Source organism: Anabrus simplex, chromosome 10, assembly GCF_040414725.1.
Source record: "Anabrus simplex isolate iqAnaSimp1 chromosome 10, ASM4041472v1, whole genome shotgun sequence".
Lineage (NCBI taxonomy): Eukaryota > Metazoa > Arthropoda > Insecta > Orthoptera > Tettigoniidae > Anabrus > Anabrus simplex.
The window spans coordinates 107,585,038-107,605,539 of NC_090274.1; the positions used below are offsets into that span (position 1 = coordinate 107,585,038).

At 40.0% G+C, this 20,502-nt stretch overlaps 1 protein-coding gene and 1 long non-coding RNA gene across 2 annotated transcripts in view; both read left to right on the forward strand.

Annotated features, from left to right (window-relative positions):
- Srrm234 (Serine-arginine repetitive matrix 2/3/4) overlaps window positions 1–12,202 on the forward strand; it is a 384,246-nt gene extending 372,044 nt beyond the window's left edge. Inside the window, exons 10-11 of the mRNA XM_068229363.1 lie at window positions 10,830–11,043; window positions 12,188–12,202. Of these exons, the coding sequence (XP_068085464.1) occupies window positions 10,830–11,043; window positions 12,188–12,202 (229 nt within the window). The remainder of the gene's footprint in view (window positions 1–10,829; window positions 11,044–12,187) is intronic.
- A 189-nt stretch (window positions 12,203–12,391) lies between these two features.
- Window positions 12,392–20,502, forward strand: part of LOC137502412 (uncharacterized) — a 30,463-nt gene continuing 22,352 nt past the window's right edge. Inside the window, exon 1 of the long non-coding RNA XR_011018778.1 lies at window positions 12,392–12,505. This is a non-coding gene — a long non-coding RNA (uncharacterized lncRNA). The remainder of the gene's footprint in view (window positions 12,506–20,502) is intronic.

A 20,502-nucleotide genomic window follows, 5' to 3' on the forward strand; every position in this document is an offset into this window, starting at 1 on the left:
CCATTCGACGGAATAAACATTTTAGTTGTCGGAAGAGTCCAAGATCACATGGCTGGCAAAGATATGTAGTTCCTTTCGGTATGTATTCACTTTGTACATGTTTGTTCGTCAGGGATTCAAGTTGTGCATTTTTGCCCTGGCCACTGAATGAATCTATGAGAAGAAGATTGCTTCTGTCTTTCTGTAATTGCGGATGGAAAACGTTTTGAAACCAGTCACGTACATGTCTTTTCCCCATTTTCCCAGAAGATGAACAATCAATTACGACATATTTAAAGGCATCCATGTAGGCTTTGATACTTTCTTGTACTCCAGGTCCAAAATTTCCATTAATTTCTTGGAAAACTATCAAGAACAAATGTCCCATTTCTCCGGCTTTAGAAATGTGATATTGCACTGTGTGGGAGGGCGTAAAACTATTTCGGCAAACAAGCATAGTAAGAACGTCTTTCACACCACGAAAATCATAACTTCCCTGTGTTGCCATTTCGTACTCAAATCGGGACTGGTCCAAATTCCAGATATTGGCCTCCGGTATCTCTTTCTTTTCTTGCACTTCATTAATGAATGTTACAGACTTTTTAGCCACTTCGTGTCGTACTTCTTCGTCTGTTTTAAAGGTTTTACTGACTAGTTTGGTTACTTTTTGGAACCAAATTTTCAAATGCCTTTTAAGGTTTGTCAAGTATGAGTCGTTTTGGAGAGTGTGTTTGGGGCAATACAACTCTCTACCCTCACCAATCCAGCACTCATTGTCCGATTTTGTGACATATAAATAACGCATCCTTGCCTTGGTGAACTCTTCTTTCACATAAGCTCGAACCATTGCACATTTCCTAATTTTTCCATTGTGTTCAATGTGGTTGACGATTCCATAAATTTGTCTCCGAGTCTTCTTATACTTCCATACAGCGTACATAGGTCCTCATTCCTTTATTTTGTTATACATGTCCAACAATGATTCCGAATCATCATCTTCCACTGATGTACAGGGTCTTCCTCGGCCATCACAAGACTTATCTTCGTTAAACTCATCTCCATGTTTGCGTTTTTTCGGTGATGTCCCCTCCTCAACATCATCTTCGTCTTCTGAATCAACTAAAACGGTTTCTTCCTCCTGAATAAATTCACATTTTCCCTCCAAAATTGCATCAAACATTGTCTTTATTTGTATAATCATGATTTGCTCTTCATCAGAAAGCTCTGTAGCTTCTTGAATATTAACACCGTAAGCATTAATAAGAGCTGCGATAATGTTGCAGGCATGTCATAGAAAGAAAGATATCCACCTTATCAATGCTAAATTTATTAATGTTTTTTAAAACAGGACCAGTTTCGACTTTTTTCACAAGTCGTCCTCAGCTGTCATTTACATACACATTAGAATACATGTTTTAACAGTTGTATCTTACAAATAAACATGTCATATTTTATAGACATGTATGTAAATGACAGCTGAGGATGACTTGTGAAAAGTCGAAACCGGTCCTGTTTTAAAAAACATTAATAAATTTAGTATTGATAAGGTGGATCTCTTTCTTTCTATGACATACTATAGATATCAATACGGAACATCATGAAATTTATTAATCAAGAATGTTGCAGGCAGTCATAACAAAGTAAAGTACGCAATGCGATCTCCTGTGTGTGGAATAGCCATCAGTCATGCAGAACTTGACCGAATAGAATAGGACTCGCTGTGCTATGTACACAACTGTAGGCAGGCGTATGAGGTGAGGGACAGGAGAGCCGAAGGAGTGGAGAGGGAAGGCGAGGCTGGGCAGCCGCTGGCTGTGAGCGCTGACGTGTGCCAGCATGTACTGTACAATTCAGGGCGAGCACCGCCAACTTTGAGCTCCCAAATGCCCCCTTAAAAGAGACCAGTGAAAAATTAGACTTCCACTACCTGTTTCAACTTAAAAAGACCTTCACGAATATGTAAAAATCAAATCGAAATTCGCCGTCCGACTTTGTACCGTTCCCTCGTTAGAAATTTCCCCAAGGTATTTAACTTTAGAAGTCTTATTTGTGAGAGTTTACCGGATTATTTCTCTGGTCTTGCTTTCTACTCTTGAATTCTTCTAGAGTATCAAAAATGGTCTGTCTGTCCACAGAATCATACGGCTTCTTAAAGTCCACAAACAGTAATATGGCAATTAAATTAAATTATAATATTAATTAAATAGCAACAACAACAAAATACAGGAAACTATTACATGAAAATATATTATAAGAAATTTTATCAAAATAAGAAATTTCATTGTAACAAAAGATGAATAAAAGAAAAAGGTGTATGTTGTTGGGTATTCAGCCCGAAGGCTGGTTTGATCCTCAGCAGCTCCGCCAACAGCTGTCATAAATAGCCTAGGCATCACTGAAGAGGCGTACTAGGGAAATGAGGAGTGAGGTAGTTTCCCGTTGCTTTCCTCACCGAGCCAGCCGTTGCTATTACATATCAGTCTGCCAAGCCCACTGAAATGCATGCACCAACCGACCCTATGAGCGACATTTTCACACCATTCATAACAGGGACTGACTGCATAAGGAACGGTATTACTAGTATCACTCATACCTCAGTCACTTTCATATTGTCAAAGCCAAGGATGAGACTGAGACAGGTCAATGAAAGTAACAAATTTGATATAGCCCATACCAGAAGACATAGTGCACTGTAAACACTATATCTGGCCAGCAAAGGCATAAGAAAAAGGTATACATTTATTATTATTAAAAAATGCACACAAGTTGTGTATATATGTTACATAAGTTACACAAGTTTTGGCGATACATTTTATCCCGCATTTTGATTGTACACATTTTAATTAAGCACAATAGTCTACCAGGGGTATTACTCGCTTTTTACAAGTGGTAATGTGGTAATGATCACAAGGTTGATCGCACAACTCATATACACAGTTATTCCCGGGATCGTGAAAACGCTTGTTCCTGCATACTTTGTGGTGGTACCCATGCACAGATGTTGTGGTCTCCAGGTGTTGGAGGTCTGATTCGTTTTGGCCCAGGATCTATTTACCATGGCTTCTCTAGTATAAAAGTCCAGCCAAATGTCTCTTCGTTTCTTTTGTCTTTCAAGGGGCAGTTTATTCGAGCTGTCGGTAGATGGGAGTCTCATACTCCATTCTTCTATAAAGAATGCTTCTCTCGCGAGCTCGTATACTAGCCTCGACTTTGTATGTTTCGAAACACCTGCTTCCTTTTAGACCTAACTTATCCCAAATTATTATTCCGTATGTTGCAATGGTTTTTTTTTTTTTTTTTTTTTTTTTTTTTTTTTTTTTTTTTTGCGTGTATTTTTGTTAATGATAATCTGGTTAATTCTTTGATGTCAAAAATTGCTTTTGTGGCAGATGCTTCACGGGATTTCACGTGTATTCTGAAAGATGTGGCGGTGGTTTGCAGAGTCACTCCCAGGTATTTGAAGCTGTTGACTGTCACAAGAGGTTTCGGTCCTAGATATATCCTGTCCTCCACAGCTTCTCGACCTCCATTGCGGAATGTCATATGTACAGTTTTTTCGGTGTTAATTTCCATTTTGTTTTCCTGTGCCCACTTCTCAAGTTGGTTTATGGCTCTTTGCAGGTTGTAGGTATACATTTAAACAAGGAAAGAAAAAACAGTTGTTACTCAGGAGTAGTGTTACCTAATATTGTAAATAAAATTTACAGGAAATCACTTAAAATACTCCCTTACATGTAGTGTAACATACAGGGAAGGGCAGTAGAAAGTTAGCACACTATGCAGGGGACGTTGGGGGACAGATTGCTAGACTCGCCAGTAAAGCGGTAGCAGCTTTCATTACGGTAATTGAGAGTTAATAATGAAAGAAGTTTAAAACTAATGTAGATCTTATCTTTCATCAAAGCAGCTGTTGAAAATGATTCCACCGTTCTCAATATAAATTTTGCATCAGACTAAAATATTCCGAAACATTCGATGTACCTCCACGTCTGAAATTTCACGTATCAGTCGTCTGATTTCATTCGTCAGAGCTTCCGAAATACATGGATTGTTCTTGTACACTTCCTGTTTTATAAAGTTCCCAACAAATAAAAAGGTTCTTAAGTCAAGAAAATGAGGGGCCAAAATCAACAACTAATTATTTGCTCATCAAAGACCTGTTCTAATGAGCTGTAAGGGCAGTGGCATTTATCTTATTCAGCATATAAACTACACAACTTAAAAAAATAAGAATGCTATTATTTGTCCTATGGCATGTGGCACTGGCAGAAAGAAATGTTAACAGAAAGTGTAAACCACAGAAGATGATACAGAGGAGAAGCATGAGATATTCAAGCAAGAATGGACACAAGGATATCTTCACGCCTATTGGTGCAGGAGTGTAATATTACAGGGATTGAAAATATTACACTTTTATCTCTATAAAGTGTCAGTAGTTCATGGGATCCAGCTGCCTGTGTAAATTTCCTGTGTGGCTGAACCTGCTGAAGTGCCGGTAACTTTTTGCTGCCTCTCCCTCTAGTTCATAATACAGTGAGTTTCTCTCATTGGTTGGCTGGCAGGTGCTCCCTTTGATTCATCACTCCCCGCTCTGTGGCATAGCAAGAAGGACAACTATTTGCTCACTTTATCCGTGCATGACATGAAATAATTAAAATTTAAAAAATAAGATTTACGAAAATAACCTTGTACCTTATGACAGGAGATGTTGGAAATGTTCTCCTCCTGCATCCACACATTTCTGGCATTGTCTTAGGAAACTCCGATTCACACGTCTTCCTTAATTGAGTCTATTTCTCTCCGGATATGTTCTTTCAGTTCATCCAATTTGTGAGGGTTTCATGCATACACTTTATTTTTTAAGCTTCCCCATAAATAAAAGTCACAAACAGTTAAATCTGGGGACCGTGACAGTTTCAATTTTAATATTTTCTTAGCCCACCATACTGAGCTCTTCGAAACCTTGTCTTCTTGTCTTAATCTTGTTAGGTATTTTGTAGGCATATATTCTAATCTTTCTGCGATTTCATTTGCTTTTTTCTTCATTAAGTACACATTTTTTAACACTTCTTGTCTAGTAAAGAACCGGTTCCCCTCAATTTGTTAAGAGTTTCCCGAACAGTCTGCATGTGGAGGGCGTACACCTAACGACTTCCCTGCAGGACTCTGTTTTCACGTAATTATCGTACATAAGTACCCTTCCCTCTACCGTGTACACGTGTGGAGGCATTACAAGAATTATACCCTGAAGTAACTCTTCACAACTCCAGAACATTTGGAACGACAGATCAACACTTAATACGCGTACCTGCATAGCCTTGTGGACTCATTTAGTAACCGAATCCAGGCCTGAACTGTGAAGTGCAGGCATTCCCATCCTGTCTCTGCACTGTGTAATGGGAAGTGACGAGTCAGCGGGAGGCAGATAAGCTGAGTGCAGGTGCTGGCCAACCGAAGAGAGAAACTCACTGTATTTATTACAAGTAGTGTGGAATAGTAATTACAATGCCATACCTGTCAACTTTTACGGTTTATCCATAAAATTTACAGAAATTGCAGCATTTTACGGTTTTACGGATGGACGGTTTCGTTTTACGACTTCGCAGACAAAAATTTGAAACGTTAACATTCTATAATCGCTCCACTTCTGGTACAATGATTGTTTGTGTGGGTCGAAGCACACTCGGTCTTGGTCGAAGGCAAGTCCATGATAGTCGATAACTCATTCTTTTGTTTTCAGGAAAGTTTTGCAATGTGAGTGAACGCTTTAGACTGTTTCGAAATAATTTCCACCGCGCTCAATACACGTCTCCATATGTCAAAACCAGTCACTGAACCAACTCTGCCACTTTTCTTCGGTTACATTTTCACACTCTTGATCCCATGCTGCCAGAAGCTCCTCGTCGGATGCGAAACGTCGCCCTTTCAGCTTCATCTTCACTTGTGGGAAGAGTGCGAAGTCACATGGGGCAAGATCAGGACTGTATGGAGGGTGATGAAGCACATTCAACCCTGATCTGGCAAGAAAATCCATTGTTACATTAACACGATGTGCTGGAGCATTGTCGTGATGCAAGAGCCAAGTGTTGAACCATGAACTTGGACGGAGCTGCTTGAGAGCCTGGATGACCTGAGGCAGACAAGTCTCGCTGTACCACGTCGCAGTAACTGTCCTTTGTGTTTCTAGCACAACCTGAGTCAGGATGCCCCGTTTAGTGAAGAATACTGCAATCATCCTTTTCTTCATTGACCTTGACTTATGCACAGTCACGGGAGTAGCCTCATCCTCAAACAGCCACACCTTGTTCTGGGATTTTTTTGGGACATCGTAATAATAAAGCCAAGTTTCATCACCTGTAACAATGCTATTGATGTTACGCTAAGTCCCATTTTCAAAATGTTTTAGCATTTTTCAGAACCATTTCACTCGATGTGCCCTTTGTTCATCTGAAAGTGAATGGGGCACCCAAACATAGAGATGGTCATATAGAATTGAATGAATAGCTGGTGCAGGGATGTGGAGGGTCTCTTCCACCTGCCGATATGTCAACCGCCTCTCTTGCTGCAACATTTTCCTCACAGCTTCAGTGTTTTCCTCAGTCACTGATTCAGACGGTCGCCCAGAACGAGGATCGTCTTCAACCCCAAAATTTCCCCTCTGGAACTCTTTGTACCAGCGGAAAATTGTTGTCTGATGTGGACAGTCTTTCCCCAGCACAGGAGTCATTTTCTCCAGGCACTGGTCAGCAGTTAATCCACGAGCAAAATTGTAGCGGTTAATTGCGCGATATTCACCTTTAGACCACACTGACATCTTAACTTGCTTTCAACCCCACTGCTTAGTACCAACTGGTGTGAAGGTCGCGCCTTGCTGTCTTCTAGACAAGTTTTCATCCCTCAACCATAACAGGGGTGTCCAGCCAACCGTTTTTGCGTATTGCAAAACTTTCCTAGTGCCCTTTGTATCTGGGCCTTAAGCGCACTAGAATTTACGAGAAAATGGATCTTTCTAGAAGCTTGGCCAGGCACATATATAAAGAGGTAGTCTTAATGGTAGAGAAGAGTAACTGTTTAGTTGGAGTTATGGTCTAACAGGAGTATACTATATGCAAACCTTTTCTTGAGCCCTGAGCTCCCTAGTGCTGAATCGATAGACCTCGGTTATCTTCGACATCCATATTAGCAACCTTTGAAACACAAACTATGAATCGCTTATTCATCACTGTGCGACATCTGGCGTGCACTTTAGTGTTGTTGTTGTTAACACAGCAAAGCCAAACTATATAATTCATGCTAGTAACAAGATTCGCATTGAGAAATGTTATATAATGTTAAATAATGTATGTGTGACACAGTTGTTGACGTAAGATGATAAATGTTTGGAAAATTCATATTGATCGATCATATTATCGATTCAATTCAGATTTCATTTCCATCCAGTTGGCAGTATAACCGGCAATGCTCCCTCCTTACTCCTCACCTAGTAAAAATCGAGCTCAAGAAAAGGTTCGCGTGTAGTTTCTTGTGACTGCGTGTTGCAGGTGACATGCTTGTAAGCTGTTTCAACTGTGTTTTTAAGGTTGCAATCTCCATGTGGCATGTGCTTAGTGGTAGGCATTTGTTAAAGATGGCAGGTTGTTGATGTGTATATTTTGCTTGTAACAACAGTTTTTAAGGTTATGTTTATGTGAAGTTAAGGTGAAATAAATAATTGTACCAACTGACAGCGTTTTGTGTGCATCCTTGTGGATACATGAATTTAACATATATTCTTTGACCACATGATTGTTGTTCTTTGTTGGCCTTTAATGAAGTGTTCGAATTTTTGTGTTATAACTTCATGCTTCGCAGTTTCCTGTATTCGTTGGACTAATAACACTAGTTCCAGTGACTGAGTATACCGCTATTAGAGAAGCCCATTAAATTATGAAGAAGAAGAAGAATTACATTTGTTCCACATGTGTGTATGTTTTTACCAGGAGCATATTCTTTGTTCATGAGGTTGGTGTCGTGCTCATTTCATGGTTTAAGACTTTGTGTGCTTTGACATTGTTTTATGAAGTGTTTGACTGTCTTGAGTGTTTATGTTATAAATTTATATGACGTTCAGTGATCCAGGTTCCTTTCGAGGTTTCAATGGATATAGAGACATTTCTTCTCGGACATTTTCATACACTATAGGACCTATTCCTGTTGTAGATTATCGTGAATAAATCCAACAAGAAACAGTACTTTCAAACATTTAAAGAATCATATTCTGTTGATTTTCCGTGCATATTAAAATCAAGAAAGAGAGAAAAATTTGCTTTGCATGGTATATGGGTGTGATATTTATATTTCACATGGTGGAAGAAACGATATAAGTAATCATGTAAAGTGCGGTAAACACATAAGTTACGTTAAATCGAAGGAAGATAACAAGAAAATCAACCTTTACTGGCAAGTCTGGAAGCGTTGACAGTGACGTAATTAGGGCCGAGTGCCTATTTACTTCCTTTTTCGTGGAACACAATGTGCCCTTAAGTGCGGCTGATCATGCTGGTGCTTTATTTAAAAAGATGTTTCCCACTTCAGAAGTTGCAAAGAAATACCGCTGTGGTCGCACGAAAACGACATGCATTGTAAATAAAATGGCAAAACGTGCATCATCTGAAGTGCTTTCAGAACGGACCATTTTCTTTGGCAACGGATGGAAGCAGTGATATGAATGCCAAGTTGTATCCTATTGTTGTTACATTCTATGATATTCCATAGGAAAAAGTAGTAAGCACTGTGCTATCCATACCAGCGTTAGAGGGCGACTCAACAGGACGAAACATAGGTACTGTAACCTGATGTTATCACAGCTGAATTCTCATAACATACCTATTGAAAACTGTGTGGCTTTCTGCTCCGATTTAAGTGATGATGAGTTAGTTAGGATACAGTTAAATCCTTTTTCTTTTCATCAGTGAGAAACTACTTTTGTACTGCCTGTGACTACATCATCAACAAGTTTCCACTCCAGCATGAGGTGTTAAAGCATGCTCAAGTTGCTAGGTTAGACAAAATTGAAGATGCACAGTTTTCTTCCATTGTTTTTTTTTTTTGGGGGGGGGGGGGGGGGAAGTTTCCTATCATGTTATGCAAGGAAGAGAATGAAGCTACAGGAGGTGATGAATGAGCTTCAGAAGCAGTTCACCAACTCTTCAGGTAGATGACACTTCGGCTCCAAATCAAGATGTTGCAAGCGATTCCAGTTGGGCACAAATATCAAGAATTTGTGGAGCCGATGGACTTCTTAAGTATAACCGAATTTCTAGAGTAATGCTCTCTATTCTCACCATACCCCATAGCAATGCAGAATGTGAATGTGTTTTCAGCCTCGTGAAGAAAAATATAACAGAGTTCAGATCATCTATGTCCAGTGAATCTCTTGAGTCTATTTCTATTTTGAAAACCAGGAGTTCTGCTCCCTGTTATGGCAAAACATTTTCTCAAGACTTTTTGCAGTAAGCTAAAAAGGCCACAACTATGACTTTAAAGTCAAACTAGCGTGTAATTTGTAGTTTGTATTACACTGACTGACAGTGACAATGCAACACCAAGGAGGAGTGGTTCGAAAGGGATGAAAGTTGGGGAAAAAACAGAGACGGCACGGATGAATAATTGATGTTTATTTTAAACCGATATGCAGGTTACACAATGCGCACGGCATCGACTCAGTAGGATGTAGGACCACCGCGAGCGGCGATGCACGCAGAAACACGTCGAGGTACAGAGTCAATAAGAGTGCCGATGGTGTCCTGAGGGATGGTTCTCCATTCTCTGTCAACCATTTGCCACAGTTGGTCGTCCGTACGAGGCTGGGGCAGAGTTTGCAACCGGCGTCCAATGATATCCCACACGTGTTCGATTGGTGAGAGATCCGGAGATTACGCTGGCCACGGAAGCATCTGTACACCTCGTAGAGCCTGTTGGGAGATGCGAGCAGTGTGTGGGCGGGCATTATCCTGCTGAAACAGAGCATTGGGCAGCCCCTGAAGGTACGGGAGTGCCACCGGCCGCAGCACATGCTGCACGTAGCGGTGGGCATTTAACGTGCCTTGAATACGCACTAGAGGTGACGTGGAATCATACGCAATAGCGGCCCAAACCATGATGCCGCGTTGTCTAGCGGTAGGGCGCTCCACAGTTACTGCCGGATTTGACCTTTCTCCACGCCGACGCCACACTCGTCTGCGGTGACTATCACTGACAGAACAGAAGCGTGACTCATCGGAGAACACAACGTTCCGCCATTCCGCCATTCCCTCATCCAAGTCGCTCTAGCCCGGCACCATGCCAGGCGTGCACGTCTATGCTGTGGAGTCAATGGTAGTCTTCTGAGCGGACGCCGGGAGTGCAGGCCTCCTTCAACCAATCGACGGGAAATTGTTCTGGTCGATATTGGAACAGCCAGGGTGTCTTGCAAATGCTGAAGAATGGCGGTTGACGTGGCGTGCGGGGCTGCCACCGCTTGGCGGCGGATGCGCCGATCCTCGCGTGCTGACGTCACTCGGGCTGCGCCTGGACCCCTCGCACGTGCCACATGTCCCTGCGCCAACCATCTTCGCCACAGGCGCTGCACCGTGGACACATCCCTATGGGTATCGGCTGCGATTTGACGAAGCGACCAACCTGCCCTTCACAATTAAGTATTTATTTATTTTCCACCTAGTCGATACAATGATTGCTTAAGGCAATTTTTAATGGTCAAAAGTGGTACATGTTTCGTATATTATCAACATCTTCAGCCACATAACACTGTTTAGATGAAAAATATATAAAATTGACAAAGTAATGCTTTAGAGGAAGTTACCTCTCCTCAGCTCATCCCGACGTAGCACGAAGAGGTACTCATCGAGCAGCAGTCGTTCGCGGTCTGGTTCAAGGTCCGGCGCCAGCCTGTCTGGGCGATCTCACAGTCGCTCCAACAGCAGATCTCGCAGCAGGTCGGTGTCACGGTCGCGCTCCCGATCTCGCTCGCGGTCACGTGGCAGCTCACCCAGCTCAAGCGGGGGATCGCACAGCGACAATTTTAAGGTAACTTCCTCTAAAGCATTACTTTGTCAATTTTATATATTTTTCATCTAAACAGTGTTATGTGGCTGAAGATGTTGATAATATACGAAACATGTACCACTTTTGACCATTAAAAATTGCCTTAAGCAATCATTGTATCGACTAGGTGGAAAATAAATAAATACTTAATTGTGAATCTATTGAAGTGCGATACGGACCATGAAGCTGATTTTATGCAACCTGCCCTTCTCAGCCCGATCACCATACCCCTCGTAAAGTCGTCTGTCTGCTGGAAATGCCTCCGTTGACGGCAGCCTGGCATTCTTAGCTATACACGTGTCCTGTGGCACACGACAACACGTTCTACAATGACTGTCGGCTGAGAAATCACGGTACGAAGTGGGCCATTCGCCAACGCCGTGTCCCATTTATCGTTCGCTACGTGCGCAGCACAGCGGCGCATTTCACATCATGAGCATACCTCAGTGACGTCAGTCTACCCTGCAATTGGCATAAAGTTCTGACCACTCCTTCTTGGTGTTGCATTTGCTCTGTCAGTCAGTGTATATTATTTCTTGCCTGCATTACATTTAACAAGTTTTATTGTGTGAAGCCTTTTTCAGTTATCGCATATCTGCTTAATTTATCAAGGAAGTCCTGTTATGTATGCTCCAAACTAATATTCACCATGCCTGCAGCTGTTTAACATGGATTTCTTCTTGATTGTTATGTTCATTCACAAATCATTGGCCTATGATGTAAGTAATTTGATTTCATTGAAATATCCTGTTTAAAGCATGATTTATTGTATTTTGTAGCCCAGAACTATTATTATTTTTATCAAGCTGGGGTATTAAGAACTAGTGTTAAAACCTTAGATGTTTTATTGCCCTTTTTATGATAGCCCTTTTCAAAAGTTGGCAGGCATGCAATGCTATAAATTCACAGATAACTCAAATATTTCCAATACCTAAACTGTACAATTTACAGTAGATGGAGCTGAAATACAATCCCTTTGCTAGAAATTTACAGGAAATAGGAGTCTGTTCTTGTAGCATCTTACATTTTGAGGAAAGACATTCCTTCCAACTCTCTCTAATGTGTTCATTCTCCCTTGCTCCCCTTGTATGATACAAGTGAATTTACGTGAAATCTCTCTCCTCAGCTCATCCCGACGTAGCACGAAGAGGTACTCATCGAGCAGCAGTCGTTCGCGGTCTGGTTCAAGGTCCGGCGCCAGCCTGTCTGGGCGATCTCACAGTCGCTCCAACAGCAGATCTCGCAGCCGGTCTGTGTCACGGTCGCGCTCCCGATCTCGCTCGCGGTCACGTGGCAGCTCACCCAGCTCAAGCGGGGGATCGCACAGCGACAAGAGCTACAGGAGCAACAGTCCTGCCAGCAGCCACTCTTCTCGCTCGCGCTCTCCTTCCATTCCGAGGCGCAGGGGTTCGCCCAGTTTCTTGGACCGCCGACGAATTACTAGGTTTGTGTGGAGAGGTTCTTTTGTGATATAATTGAAGCAGATAACATTAAATTTGAAGTTGCTCAATGAATTTGGTGGGATTTACCATAGTTTATCTGTTTAAAAATATATTTCTATTTTTGCATTTTTAGACTGGGTAAGACAGGCTCCATAGCTCAGTTCTTTATATGATAATTTTCTATGCTCAAAGTTGGAACGTTGGAGTGCTTATGAATAGGAGATTGCCATGTCGTAGATTTTCTGATCGTTTACAATGCTTATAAAGTTAAAGGTTACCACCTATTCAATACATTAACATAATAATTCAATTAAAACATCACATGTTTATTTAAAATATCATGGTATACATTATGGGACCGGTTTCAGCATCCATCGTGCCATCATCAGCCATTGAGATATTGATTGCAAAGTATATTAGAAAAATAAAAAATATAATACAATTAGTGCAGTGTAAAATGTATGCTTAGCATACTATACTAACAACAAATCTTAAGTCATTATATGTACATTAAAATGTGGCTAAGTGACAAAGACCAATTATTCTGTAGAAAATAATATGTCTTAAAAAACACAATATTATCTTGTGCGTCCAAAATTATGGGGGTGATTAAAAATATCTATACAGTGAAACTCTGTTAAGAAGTTTTTCAAGGGACTGCAAAAAAAAAACTTCTTAAGCAGGAAGCTTCTTAAAAGGGGTAATGCCCAAAAACTTATTCTGTACTTTGAAATACATGTGAAACACACAGCCAACAGATTTCCTTGTTTGTAAACAATACCGAAATAGGCCGATATATAAGAGCTGCTAACAGAAAGCCACAATATAAAAATTCGATTATCATGACAATATTTTTAGAGATAAAGTAAAATAATTGAACATACCGTATTATAAATATATTTGATAAGAGAAGGGAACATATTAAGTTATATAAAAACGTTGCAAGGTTTGCTAATTTTAGCAGGCAGAACCATTTCCTTCCACGCTTTCCTTTCCTCCGCACTTACAGTCTCTGCTTCGCAACAAATTGTTTTGTGAACGATGCGGGCTCGATTTGTAAAGCGGTCCAACCACCCGTTCGACGCGGTAAAAGGTACCGTTAATTTGCGTGCGGCTTTCTCCTGCACAATAGTCCCACTGAAAGGTATGTTTAAACTTCGCTGCTGTTTAAACCACATTAGCAGAGCTTGTTCTATTTCATCGTACTTTTCAGATTTAACTTACTTACAATTTGCTGAAGTATTCCCTGCAGAAGCAGAGATCTCTTCTTTCTTCGCTATAATACCGTTCAAAGTAGACGGCGGCATCCCCAGCTCCTTTGCCAAAGCAACACGGGAAAGTGTAGATGACTCCACTTTCCTTATAATCTCCACTTTGTCTTTTATTGTTAGTGCCTTTCGCTTGATCTCTTTCCTCTGAGTTCTGCTCATTTTCACTTAAAAAGTTTGTACGTTGATATTACAAGTACAACTAACTTCACCAACTCCTATTCATACTAATTACGACGCTACACTATGCTTGGCAATCCGTACCTTAGGCTTACAAGACGTGTACTACAGTTTGTTAGCATGTGCATTCTATCTTCCTCACACCCCTGACACCTGCTTCAAGGATAACGGCAGCAAATGGGAAATCTAGCAACTTATTCTTAGAGATCTTAGAACCTAGGCCTAAATCGCCCCTGCATTCCTACTGGTTGTCACGGCAATGGGCGTAGTTTCTGGCTATTTGACAAGTACCGCATGGCCAAGCCAGTATTGAGTTTATTTTCCCGCTTCAATCCTCTTCATGCTATAGGTAATGTGAAGAAAAGAAACACAGGTTCGAAGTTGCAGAAATGAGTGCATGGAAAAGTATCTGGGGTATTACGTGGGAGTGATAAAGGCGCAGTAGTAACGCAAGCACATCTAAACGTAAACAGTTTCTTTCCCCGCGAGAATTTTATTTCATGTCTCCTCATCCTTGTACTACGTTCTAATAATGCAATGTAATAATTACGAGTGACACGATAATACAATGTTTAGCTCGTATAAAGGTAAAATTAAAAATAACTTTCAATTTTATGCCAACACGTGGTATTGCAATGCGTCTGTGTGCCTCCCACCAACACCCAGTTGGCTATCAACATTCGTTCAACTTCGCAAACGATCAGGATCTTTCGGCTGGCTGTGGCGGCATGTGTATCAGCTGGCTGCTGGCAAGTCGGCTGTTTCCTGCATAGAGTCGGGAAGTTGTTTTTACTCACCTCACTAATAATGGACACGGAAAATCTTATCAGTTTAGTTCAAAAACGTAATTTCCTCTACAGCAAGACCCATAAGTATTATTGCAACAACAACAACAACAACATAAGAGAGAATGCCTGGAAGGAAATAAGCAAGGGAATGAAAAATCAAACAGGTTAGAATATTCAATTTTGTGGTAGATTAACAGTAATGTTGTGGACAAATACACTTTACGGATTTTAATTAATGTTTAGGCCACCTCGATTAATTACTTCACCCTGTCGCGGCCCGCAAATTACTGCATTAAAGTTTTTTCAAACCATCCATTCGTCCTTTATGTTTGCCACGTAGAATCCAGTTCGATTCTATTCCGCGAGATGGAACGGTGGAGTGAAAATTTCGACTGATGGGTTCGATTCGATTCCACAAGGTAAGAGTGAGCATCTGCTGTCCAAGACCAACTACAATATTGTAGTTTCTCTTCAGGCCCGCACATGTTCCGTGACACCAGACACACACCGCGAGCGTGCAAACAGTCTAACACAGAGTGCAACTTGCACGGAGACTGGAGGATTCTAACCAAGGGCTGCTTTGAGCGGACGTTTTCTATCTCAAGGGGCTCTAAAATCTGAACTGTTTAACCGGGAAATATATTTACAACAGAACACTTTAAATGGGAAAAATATACGTATATCTTAATGCAACTGATAAGGGACCAAGAATATCACACTTCTTAGGGGGGAAAACTTCTTATGCGGGAACTTCTTAACCGAGTTTCACTGTAATTTGGCCTAGCGAAAATACAAGGATGTCCATATAAAACTGATTGTTAGTTCTTCAAAACATCTGCCATGTTGATACACAATTTCTAGAATGTTGTTCTTTGGTTCCTCATAATATATAACTGTAAAGTTGATATCATATACAACTACACGCAGTCACATCGAGCTAGAGGTCCGTGCTAGTTCGAGATCAGGTTTAATCTGCCCAATTCCACCTGGCATTGAAATAATATTCAAGATCTATGCCATAAGCCTCGGCCTCAGCCAATCATAAACTTACTTTGAACAATATTACATAGGAGTGTTCAAGTTAAAATAAAATATAATATATCAAAAACCAGATACTTCTCACAATAGTCAAACATAGACTGTTTTAAAAAACTTTTCAAAAGGAAAGTAAAAACTTGTATATGATATCAACTTTACAGTTATATATTATGAGGAACCAAAGAACAACATTCTAGAAATTGTGTATCAACATGGCAGATGTTTTGAAGAACTAACAATCAGTTTTATATGGACATCCTTGTATTTTCGCTAGGCCAAATTACAGACATTTTTAATCACCCCCATAATTTTGGACGCACAAGATAATATTGTGTTTTTTAAGACATATTATTTTCTACAGAATAATTGGTCTTTGTCACTTAGCCACATTTTAAGGTACTAATAATGACTTAAGATTTGTTGTTAGTATAGTACAGGGTGTTTACAAATGAACATCGGAGTTTTAACGCCTTATAATATTGAATACGTTAAACTTACAGTTATACATTATATGTCAAATGAAAGAGCAACTCAAACAGTTTTGTTTGTTGGCACCAGTACGCATGTACGTGCAATGGTTTTGCCGCAATCTGCTAGACAGCGGTAGTAGTACGTCGTTATGCCAGTGAGGTGGCGCACCATCTTGATCGAAAATGAAGTTCTCTGGCTCATTTTCTTCCAACTGAGGGAAGAGCCATTGCTCTAGTGTATCGAGGTAAGAAGTACCAGTTACAGTACGTTCACCATAAAAGAAAGGCCCATAAACCTTTCGCCGGGATACGGCACAAAAAACATTCACTTTAGGGGAATCTCGTTGCATTTGTACCAACTCGTGAGGATTTTCTGAGCCCCAGATGCGTACATTATGAGTGTTTACATGTCCACTAAGGTGAAAGACCGATTCATCACTGAAAACAACACGATCCATAAACTCATAATCATGTAACAACATGTCGTTTGCGAAGTTGGCACGTAATCTGTGGTCTGCCGGCTTTAGAGCCTGTAATAACTGTTAACGGTAAGGACGTAGCTGTAAGCGTTTTCTTACAACTTTCCAAACGGTCAACGCAGGAAGTTGTAATTCTCGACTAGCCTTCCGGACTGATTTCTTTGGGCTACGAGTGAATGACTCTCTCACTCGCTCAACAGGCTCTTCACTTAATCTTGGTCGTCCCTTGCTCTTCCCTTTACAAAGGCAACCGGTGTCTTCAAACTTATGATACCATCTGCGAATGTTATTATCACTTGGAGGATCACAACCGAACTTAATGCGGAACGCACGTTGCACAGTAACTACAGATTCTGTCTTTGCAAACTGCAAAACACAAAAAGCTTTCTGTTCACTAGTCGCCATCTTTGCTACTTCCGCTGTCTAGCGGATTGCGGCGAAACCATTGCACGTACATGCGCACTGGTGCCAACAAACAAAACTGTTTGAGTTGCTCTTTCATTTGACGTATAATGTGTAACTGTAAGTTTAACGTATTCAATATTATAAGGCGTTAAAACTCCGATATTCATTTGTAAACACCCTGTATACTAAGCATACATTTTACACTGCACTAATTGTATTATATATTTTTTTTTCCATTATACCTTGCAATCAATATCTCAATGGCTGATGATGGCACGATGGATGCCGAAACTGGTCCCATAATGTATACCATGATATTTTAAATAAACATGTGATGTTTTCATTGAATTATTATGTTAATGTATATTGAATAGGTGGAAACCTTTAACTTTATAAGCATTGTAAATCTCGAGTCAATACGGACAAAAAATGAAATTCTTAATATTAAATTTTCTGATCGTCGAAAAACTTCCTTACAGGATGTCATACTGGCACTTGGGGATGTTTCTTAAAAGAGTGATGGTAGTTCAAGGAATGTTAACTTACCATCAAACTGAGTAAGAAGAAACAAGTCAAAGAATGTCTTTTATTTGGTACACTGCAAAAGATGTTACACATAGAAAAAACAATAGTGCAAAAACAAAATAAGATATATATACTAAAATCTTATTTTAAGATTTCCTCTCTTTGTTTTTACTTGAACTTCCCATTTCTCAGAAAAATTATAAAAATTGTCTGCAAAAGTACCATAAGAACAATGTATTTGATTCCTTTGTTGCGGAATGCATTTCAGCAGATTTATGTATAGAATTCCTATCACATGTGCTAGCTTTTGTGATGTGGAAGTTTGTACAGTTAGTTACCTGAGAACTGTTGTTATTATGCAGTAGTTGATATTTTAAAAATAAGATTTTTCTATAATTGTAACTTTTTGGAACTGGAATTGCCAGTTTTATCGTATAATCATGCTTCCAGTTATTACTGAGAGCTTCTGTTAGTCAAGATATTGTCAGGATTTGGTGGGTTTAGTACTATCTGCGTCTGACGAGAAGTCGCGGATGACAGACAGTGTGAGCAGTAAATGTGTAACTAACGCACTGCCACTTAGAAACAGCACCTCAGTTCGTACGAGTCACCATGGACGGAACAGATGTTTATTGTCAGGCCTCGAGTCATGCATACCGCAGACTTAATTATTGTGATCCATGTAATCAATACAATATAAAATTCAATATTCAATTTATTTTAATCATGGTACTAGTATTAGGACATCAGCAGTCTTAAAATACTTAAAACACTAAATGGCCACACATATAACAAAAATAGATAGCATAATACTTGAAAATAGTTATTATCTAATATCCACTCAAATAAGTCACTGTCTCGAGGATGTAACACAACGCTTGAAAATTCTTAGGATCTGCTGGTGTACTTCAGTGAATATAAATCACTGTCTTGAAGATAGATAATTTTTGGAACACTTGTACGAAATTAAAAGCAACTGGTGAAAAATTAACATAGAATAGATTGATGTTAAAGTAGATCTTAGTTGATTATGTTATTAAACAAAGTTAAAAACTTTGATACATACGACTTCTTGTCAGACGACCATAGTACCGTAGTTGTGTTATGGTTCCATTTAAGTAGAAGAATCAGGGTTTGAAGCAAGGGAAGAAAGTGATGTCTAGGGCTCACAAACCTAATGGAAGATAAAAGAGCAAAGATTGGAAAAACCAGAAAGAGTGCAATGCATTCAAATGTGTTGTGCCAGGTTCAGCTAGGATCCACTTGTTTCTTAAGTAATGCTGGAAGAAAAAATTCTTTTAGATTATGGAATGTTCAGCGTTACAAGGTTTAGTAAATGATGCAACATTGTGTCATTTAGGCAAAGTTCCAAACATACCATGTTTTGATTATGAAGTTCACGGCAGTATAATCACAACTGAAAAATTTGGGTTCTGCATATTTCTCACACAGACTAATTCACAGAGCCAATAATGACTTTCACCAGGCAAATGCTGGGGCTGTACCTTAATTAAGGCCACGGCCGCTTCCTTCCAACTCCTAGGCCTTTCCCATCCCATTGTCGCCATAAGACCTATCTGTGTCGGTGCGACGTAAAGCCCCTAGCAATAATGACTTTAAGTCAAGTTATCCTAAATACAATAAGAATTTTCCTTAGAGACCCTTCTCCGAGCTAATAATTTCTTACACACCCTCTGTGTGTTCATTATTTCAACCTCCATTCCGCTCCATAGCAAATAATTTGTAACCAGCTACCACTCGTTTAGAAAGCCTGTCAACCCACATCTTTGTTAGTAGCCTGAGAAAATAAAATACCCAAAATAGGCTGATGCTGAAGATTACATTATCCCTAGTCCCTAAGTCATGCTGGGGCTGTACCTTAATTAAGGCCATGGCCGCTTCCTTCCACTTCCTAGGCCTTTCCTATCCCATCGTCGCAGTAAGACCTATCTGTGTCGGCGCGACGTAAAGCCCCTAGCAAAAAAAAAAAAAAAAAAAAAAAGTCCCTAAGTCAGATAAGAACTAAAATATAAAGTAAACATCTATGATAGTATAATAGCCCGGGTCTGTCCCTGGTGAGACATAACTGTTACAGAGCACTGTGGGCTAGAGCAAGTTTGTAACTCTCTGCTCACAAGGAGAGGCCAGACTCTGCTTCCAACCAATTTCAACGAGCTTCAATGTACCTGTTGGGGGACACTCCACAGTAACTCGTGTGTAAGTGTTTAGGTCAATACGCTTTTGTTTTCGAAAAATTGAGGGCAAATGTCATGACGCAGGATCCACTTTGAACCAATTGGAGATGGTACAACACTAAAAGGTGAACACATTTTACTTAAACATGTCAGGTCTGCAACCTACTAATTTCCAAAAAATTGATGAATCCCCCATTTCCAATGTAATGCACATATACTTGGAGAGTTACAACACAGTCGAGCGGAGCAGTGGCTGAGTGGTCACCGTACTTGTCTACGAAACTCGGCGATGTGATTTAGAGTCTCGCCATAGCTATTTTTTTTTTATTTTTTTTTTTTTTTACAAAATAAATTATTATTTCAGGGAACATGAAAATAAAAATGTGAATAAAAATACTAGGCAAACTGCAGTGAACTTTATTTTCTACCTCAAATTAATGTATATAGAGAGAGGTCCAGCAGTAACTGTCAGAACGTGTAGGGCTATATTAATTTCAGGTAGAAAATAAAGTGTACTGCAGTTTGCATAATATTTTTGTTCTCATTTTTATCTTCATGTTCCCTCAAATATTAATTTATTTTGTACAGTAAATATGACTGTGACAACTCGGCCCCCACTCTGGTTGACTGTGATGTATATACCGTATAATC